Here is an 8,473-nt window from a genome sequence, read left to right as displayed (position 1 = left end):
AAAAAGGAAGACATGTCAGAAGTGCCATTTTGGAAGGTAGCATCATCTGAACAGATGAGGTGGAGGAACTGGGAGAATAACATGGAATCCTTACAGGATTCACTTGGAGCTCCTTCAATTTTGTCTACTGTATTCGAAGGTCTCCTCTTCATTGGGGAGACCGCTTTGAGGAACACCTTCGCTCAGTCCGCAAGCATGACCCAGACCTTCCTGTCGCTTGCCATTTCAACTCACCATCTTCCTCTCATTCCCATGTGTCTGTGCTTGGCCTGCTGCAATGTTCTAACGAAGCCCAATGCAAACAGGAAGTCATCTTCCGATTAGGCACTTTACAGCCTTCCGGGCTTAACATTGAGTTCAACAACTTCAGACCATGAGCTCTCTCCTCCATCTTTACTCCTTTTTTAATCCAATATTTTTATTTTTATTATTTGTTTGTTTGTTTTTTAAAATGTTTTTTTATCCTTTTCCCCCCAATCCATCCCCCTACCCCAACAGGGCCATCGATCGCTTGTTTCTATGTCATGCTTCCACAGGGTGCTGACCTTTGTTCTGCTATTAACACGTGCTACTATCTTACCTGGATGCCACTATCAGCACCTTCTTTAGTCTTTAACACTACCATAAACACTCCCCTTTTGTCTTATGTCCATGACACCTTTGTCAATTTCCCCTGAGCTCCCATCTGTCCCTGGCCTTCTATTTTGCTCCACCCTCCCCTTAAACAGGAGCAAATCCATTACATTTCCACAGAAAATGCTGGAAAAACTCAGCAGGCCTGGCAGTAACTCTGGAGCATCTCCACAGACACAGCTGCCAGGCCTGCTGAGCTCGTCCAGCGTTTCCTGCTTTTATTTCTGGCTTCGCTTACTTTTGGCTTGGCTTTCTAAAGGTCCGGGCGGCTCGAAAGGCAACTTTGTGATGTCAGATCATCTCATCGCACCCTGTCGGCCTGGCAAGGTCTCTTCCACGGGCATAATAACTCTCCCAATGTCGAGACCTATTTGCCTGCAACGGTTAAGTCAGAATGACCGTTGACAACAGGGCCAGGCTTTCCACTTGCGCAGGCGCCCTGCCGACGACGGGTTTGCACCTGCGCAGTTCCCCTCCCGCCCGCCCGCCGGCCGGCCGGCCGGCCGGCCGGCCGCGGTGTGGCGTGGCGTCGGCGCAGAGGCCGGGTTCGCACCTGCGCAATTCCCCTCCCGCCCACTTTACTGCATGTGCAGCCAGCGCAGGCGCATTTCTGTTCCTAACTCCCTCCCGCATCAGAGGCGCAGCATAATGGCCCCTTCTTTTATTCTGCTGAAGGGATGGTACTGCCCAAACTTTCATAAACGGTAACAGAGCGCCCCCGATTTGCGTGGTGCTGGTCTTGTTTTGTTGTATTCGACGACGAAATGCCGCCATTAGGTTATTGAGCGAGATGCGAAGGGCTCCATTTTATTATCTCACTAAGATAGAAGCAAAATACTGCAGATGCTGGAAATCTGAAACAAAAACAAATACAAATAGCTGGAAAAACTCAGCAGGTCTGGCAGCATCTGCGGAGAGGAACACAGTTAACGTTTCGAGTCCTCATGACCCTTCAATAGAACTAAGTACAAATAGAAATTAGGTGAAATATAAGCTAGTTATATTTCACCCCTCCTATTTATACTTAGTTCTGTTGAAGGGTCATGAGGACTCGAAATGTCAACTGTGCTCTTCTCTGCCGACGCTGCCAGACCTGCTGAGTTTTTCCAGCAATTTTTTGTTTTGAAATATAAGCTGGTTGAGGGGGAGTGGGACAGGGAACGCTGGATAGAGGGCCAGAGATAGGTGGAGGCGAAAAGAAGATTGCCAAAGATGTCATAGACAAAAGGGCAAAGGGGTGTTGGCGGTGGTGATACTGGCTAAAGGAATGTGCTAATGGTGACATTAAGGGTGGAAAGCAGGACAAGTGACAGATGGCCCTAGTGGGGGTGGGGTAGGGATCTAAATAGGCTAAAAGGTGGAGATAAGATAATGGATAGAAACAAATTTTAAAAATAATAATAGAAATAGATGGGAAAAGAAAAATATATTTAAAAATATAAATTATTAGAAAAAAGGGGATCGGAAAGGGGGTAGGGCTGGAGGAGAGAGTTCATGATCTGAAGTTGTTGAACTCAATGTTATGTCCGGAAGGCTGTAAAGTGCCTAATCGGAAGATGAGGTGCTGTTCCTCCAGTTTGCGTTGAGCTTCACTGGAACATTGCAGCAGGCCAAGGACGGACATGTGGGCATGAGAGCAGGGTGGTGTGTTAAAATGGCAAGCGACAGGGAGGTCTGGGTCAGGTTTGTTAATGGCTGCCAAACTCAACAGCAGTCACCCCAGCAGTGGGCAGCCTTGAGTTTCCTACCGCCTAAAACCTCACTCTTAACAATAGCTCTATATTAAAACAAAGACAAAGATTATTTCCCCCCACCCACCCCGTTGCTAAATTATCAAACTACTTATCCAAGATCCCTTGTTTACGTCCCACTTAAAACTCCATCCCTCTCCCTGGCAATAGTTTGTCTGCTCCCAACGTCGCTGTCATTTAGCCCAGAAATGAGATACCAACCATAGATGCACCATCACTAAGACCATTTGTTTCTAACTCCGTAACATTACCTAACTTCGTCCCGTCTCAGCTCATCTGCTGAAACCTGCATTCACGCCTTGGTAACTCCAATGCATATCCTCTGTATAATGATCAACCCGCAGGACCTGAAAGTTTTTGTTCATAAGTAAAATAGAAAGGGACTTCCATTTATATAGCGTCTTTCACAAACACAGGAAGTCCCACTGAGCTTTATTTTTTTTTAAAAGTAGTCACTATTGTAATTTAAGAGTTGCGGCAGCAAAACTGCACACAAGCTCTCATAAACAGCAATGAATAACAAAGCCAGATCATGTTTTAGGCGTTGGCTGCAGGATAATTGTTGGCCAGGACACCAGGAGAACTGAACACACTTTATATAAGAAATGTTACAGTCACGAGCAGTAGGTTATGTCTCAACTGAGCTCCTACCAGAACTTTTCATATAAGACTGCATATATCCCTGACCAATTAACCACCACACTAAGCTGCATACATTGGGCAGGATATAAAAAGTGTGTGTAACCATCAAAGTCTAGATTCAAAGAAATAGTATTGTGCACCAGCTCTTGAAAGAGTGTGTACTCTGGACTAACTACACAAGACTGGCAAGTCTCAAATTATAGAAAATACACTACAATTTATGTTCACCGTAAAGACTGAAACAGTTTACACAAAATAAAACTACTCCTGTCTCAGCTGCTGCATCACATCATCTCTATAAATTCTAGGTTTCCATTTTTAATGGATTACTTATGTGGTAAGAGATTCCTTGATCTCATGTTCTGAAAATTATATCCTTGTAAAGAGCAAGCTGACTACAAAGAAAACTGCTTAGATTCTTTTCAAAATTTATTCTGCAAAAGAAAACAGTAGATACATTATTATACACTTGATGGACAATACAAAATGTACATTGTACATTTAACATAAATAAGATTTAACCAAAGCATCAAAAAAATTACATTTCCTACAGACAAATTGCACTGTTTACTCAAGTACATATCCAGTAGCAAAAATTAGGAAAAAGTATTTACATATTTACAATCACTCTCAAATTACTCCAATTCATTAAATCTTGTAAACATAGCTTTTTTAACAGCATCTTTATAGGAATCTGAAGTAGTAACACCATATGAACTTCCTCGTGCTCCCAAACCAGCACCCTTCATCCTTGTTTGAGCCTGAAATTAAAAATCAGTTGTTATCACATTGATCTGTGTACATTGAATTGTCACCATATTGAAATGTGTAGAAGTCATGCTTAAATGCTCCCTAAAATGAGAGTACAAGCTCCAACCACTCCGATTGTTATGGAATTAATGATCAGTGCAGCTCTGGGTTCATTCATCCAGAGACAGTTCATTGTGATAGGAAGAACTACTGCCTCTCATAACTCCCCAATTAGAGTGGATGAGTGCTGCTCATAGAAAAGTCGACAGTTAGCACCTGTTAAGATTGCTTTCAGCTTATACCAGACCATATAGCCAGAGGATTCGAGTACAGGAACAGGGATGTCTTGCTGCAATTGTACAGGGCCTTGGTGAGCCCATACCTGGAATAGTGTGTGCAGTTTTGGTCTCCTTTTCTGAGGAAGGATGTACTTGCTATAGAGGTTTACCCAGCTGATTCCTGGGATGGCGGGACTGACATATGAGGAGAGATTGAGTTGATCAGGATTATATTCGCTGGAGTTCAGAAGAATGAGGGGGGATCTCATAGAAACCTATAAAATTCTAACAGGACTAGACAGGGTAGATGCAGGAAGGATGTTCCCAATGGTGGGGGAGTCCAGAACCAGGGGTCACAGTCTGAGGATATGGGGTAGACCATTTAGGACTGAGATGAGGAGAAATTTCTTCACCCAGAGAGTGGTGAGCCTGTGGAATTCGTTACCACAGAAAGTAATTGAGATCAAAACATTGTATGCTTTCAAGGAGGAGTTAGATATAGCTCTTGGGGCGAAAGGGATCAAAGGGTATAGGGAGAAAGCGGGAGCAGGCTCGAAGGGCCGAATGGCCTACTCCTGCTCCTAGTTTCTATATCTTGATTACAATTTTATACTTGCACCACGGAAACAAGTTTAAACAAACATCCACTGAAACTACTTGCAGAATCCTTCCTCGTTGTGAACCAAACTGAATTGGTACAGGTCTGTCAGGTCCCGAATTACATTCAACAATACATGAATTAAATAAACTGTTATAAATAAAAAGGGATGAAACTACTTGATGTTTGATAAAATTCAGAATGCTGTTGTGATAAGTAACCCCCTTTTGTGAAATTGTACATTTGATTTTACTTCACAATGTTAGAGTAAGAAGTCAAGAGTAACATTTCCAGAATATACTTCAAAATTGGCTGAACAAACCCATTCACTTGTATCCATGGATTAACATTTTTTAAGTATTTTTAAAAAATCTTAGTTCTTTTTCTATTCCCCTCCCACCCCCCTGCTCCAATCTTGAAAGTTTTTTTTTGTAAGGTATGCTCAGAACATCTTGGGTTACCCAGGCTGATTGGGCATTCAGACTACTGGTCTCTTCAAATGATGCTCTAATTGGCAATCACACAACACCAGAGTAATCCTGCCTAACTTTTTCCCTAAGTAAATATGGTGAGTCTCCACTAAACACCTCTCCTCAATAAGGGTCCCAAGTACACCCATTCCATAACGCAGTATATTTTGGAGTGTCAGTTCAGCAAGATGCAGGAGAAACCATAAATAAATACTAGTATTTAAGTTATGGTCAGATAATCCCATGCTCAATGCCTAACTCTACACAAAAAGTAACAATTAATGTTCATTTTAATTTGAAGTGGGACTATGGTTCTGGCAACAGCACCATGATGGGAGGAAACTTTACACCTATTCTCAAATCATGACAATTCCAATAAACAAAACCTTTTCAAATTTCCCCCTTTACTCCTTTCTTGATGGTGGTGATTTACAGGTGACACCATACCCATTTTGTGCTGCCCCATGCTGAATAGTGATCCACCTAGTGACTCAATAGCGAGGGTATCACAATTAACCTCTACCCTACCCTCTTCAGAATAAGCTTCAATGTACGTAGCATCCCAAAATCCTCCCTCGATTCTAGAACTTTGTTGGCTTCCATTGCTTAAAATGGTGAATCTATTCATTGAGGAATCAACGAAACATTTTATTGACATCGAGGCATTAACATCCTGAGCAAAAAATCCCACATAAAAACATGAATGCATCAACAAATGACAACAGTTGAAAATGGAAAATATAAATCATACCTGTATAGGCGCTGTAATACCTTGCTGATTTCGACCTAACCCAGAGCCTTCTTTCCAACCCATAGCCTGTAGCATCCTGCTCCCAATGTTGTCACTGTTAATACCATTTTTTGTTGGCTGCTCAAAGTCACTGTTGTAACAAAAAGATCTATTTTGATTTCTGATTGTCGTAAGCATTCAAAGAACTCAATGACAACGAAAGTAAGTTCAATTTGCCAATAAGAAAATGTTCATCATGTATTTCGATTTCCATTCCAATTTTTATACCCTTTTGAAGAAAGGCAATTTGATCCACATGTCACCATAAAACTCCGTTATTTGAAATGCTTCAAGCACCAATCAAATCCAGAGAATTCCACAGAAATAAATCAACTTCATCTTAACTTGATCTAGTCTGGTACAAGTCTGAAGTGAGTCATAAGAACATAAGAAAAAAGAGCAGGGCAATTTTGCCCCCCAAGCTTCCTCTACCATTTAATAGGACCATGGTCAATTCCTAACCTGATCAGCTCTTTCTCACCCAATCCACATATCCATCAATTCCATTAGAATCCAAGAATCCGATCAACTTCAGCCTTGAATATACCTAATGGGCATGCACAACTCCTCGCCCACTCCCCAGATAGAGAAGCCCACTCTCCAGATAGAGAATTCCAAGATTCGCAATCCTTCAAGTGGAGAAATTTGTCCTCAACTCCATCTTAATGGCTGATCTCTTAAGTTGAGACCGCACCTCCTAGTTCTAGACTCTCCAGACAGGCTAGGAACACAAGGGTCAAAAGCAAAGAGTCAGCAGGCACAATGAGAAAATTCACTTACTGCTAGCTTTTGTCAAGAAGCAAACACCTACAGGAAAGCAGAAAACTGGCAACAGAAAAAATGGGAAGCTTGATGTGTAGGTCAGGTACCACCACAGGGACCAAGTTATTAATTTTACAGGTATTTAACCATTGAGTGCATTCCTCCATGAACATGATAACTTCCCTTGTTGCATCAGCAAGAGTGAGAATCACATCCATTGAGTTAAAAAATTAAGTGTACTTAGCTTCAGCTATATGATCTGGAGAAATCTGCTGTCATGAATTTGGTTCTCCTCCAGGTTTATCCTCATATTAAACGTGAGCTTTTGGCCCATTCATTTTTTAATGAAAACTTACTCCTGATAATTTTCTTTTCTAGCAATAAAAGATTCAAATGGGCAACCAGAACAAAACGAGGCTTTTTCTTAATTAGGATAATTTGAATTTTGTTTCAGTCACTGAATTATAAAGCACATAAACATGGTTTTCCCTTCCGATATAATTCACAGATTTGGTGACTGCATGTGGCTCCTCACTTAATTCTGCCTTACTGCATTTTTTTCATGCCACAGTACATTCAAAGCAGACTTACTATGATATTTTAACATATCAGATGTTTGGACATAAAGCTAGGAAGAATTCAGTTCACAAAAGAGAAACTGACAGCAGCAATTTGGAATTAAAATCCCAATGTCAGAAAATGTTCTAAAATATAACAGCTAGAAGAGCAAATGAGGGAAACATAGTTCAGACTCAGATCAGAAGTTCTTTACTAGCTTTGATCAGGATCTCTGTCAGTTTATTTATTTTAAGACAACTGACACAGCTGTTTTGAGAATACTAACTAAACTTACATTACGGCAGCATTATTAAACCTCTTCCTCTTGGGTTCTGGAGGCTCTGGGATTCCATACTTTTCTCTTCTTTCTGCTGCCCTGTCTCTGTACTTCATCTGTGAGGGGAATTGATGTAAAGCAAAATGGTTAAAATCCCTCATGTATTTGCAGTATTCTCTCACAAAAAATGGATTCTACCCCTTTCAGCTCCAAGATGTTTCAAATAACAAGCAACTTCGATCCAGTTACTGCAAATAACAACTTGCATTCATATAGCATCTTTGCAGGAACATAGCAAATAACAGAGCCAGAGATATTGTTACCAGTTGGTCAGAGAGACAGGTTTTAAGTAGCACCTTAAAAGCACGGGGGTGGGGGGGGTTCAAGGAGGGAATTCCAGAGCTTAGGGCCTAGGCAGCTGAAGGCATGATCACTGATGAAAATTAGAGATACGCAAGAGACCCGGATATGAGGAGTGCATGGATTTAAGTGGTGTAGGGCTGGAAGAGGTTACAGAGGTTGAGGGACCAGCCAAAGGTAAAAAAGGCACAGATGAGGATTTCAGCAGCTATTGGGCTGAGGCAGGGGCTGAGACAGCCACATTGAGTGGGTGGTAACTGAAGCTCAGTTCAATCAAAAATGACAGAGGATGCAAAGAATTTTGGTTCAACTTCAAGTCACCAAGGAGGGTCTGTAGCCAGGAAATGAAGCATATGGCAGGGACTAAAGACAAAATAACTTTGTTCTTCCATATATTTAATCTGATGAAATTTCCTCATCCAATACTGGATGTCAGAAAACCAGCATGACAATCAAGAGGTAGTGGAAGGACGAGACAGATGATGGTGAGGTAGAGCTGTGTGAGGGACTAAGGCCTCACATTGTATATTTTTATAAAATATATATATCCTCATGGCTATTTCTAAAATTTAAAAAAACTGAACAAAGATCCTTAAAATGGCCG

General features: G+C 41.5%; 1 protein-coding gene across 4 annotated transcripts in view; it reads right to left on the bottom strand.

Moving 5' to 3' along the window:
* Positions 1–3,436: 3,436 nt before the first annotated feature.
* LOC144681545 (RNA-binding protein 5-like) overlaps positions 3,437–8,473 on the bottom strand; it is a 39,842-nt gene continuing 34,805 nt past the window's right edge. For all 4 annotated transcript variants that reach the window (XM_078543201.1, XM_078543203.1, XM_078543202.1 and 1 more), the window contains 3 exons: positions 7,528–7,625; positions 5,874–6,003; positions 3,437–3,787 (listed from right to left, as the gene is read on the bottom strand). In XM_078543201.1, the coding sequence (XP_078399327.1) occupies positions 3,662–3,787; positions 5,874–6,003; positions 7,528–7,625 (354 nt within the window). In that variant the 3' untranslated portion in view covers positions 3,437–3,661. The remainder of the gene's footprint in view (positions 3,788–5,873; positions 6,004–7,527; positions 7,626–8,473) is intronic.

The sequence above is a fragment of the Cetorhinus maximus genome, chromosome 6 (genome assembly GCF_964194155.1).
Source record: "Cetorhinus maximus chromosome 6, sCetMax3.hap1.1, whole genome shotgun sequence".
Taxonomy (NCBI): Eukaryota; Metazoa; Chordata; class Chondrichthyes; order Lamniformes; family Cetorhinidae; genus Cetorhinus; species Cetorhinus maximus.
The sequence above is the reverse complement of the archived record's forward strand: the minus strand, read 5'-3'. Positions and strand labels throughout refer to the sequence as shown.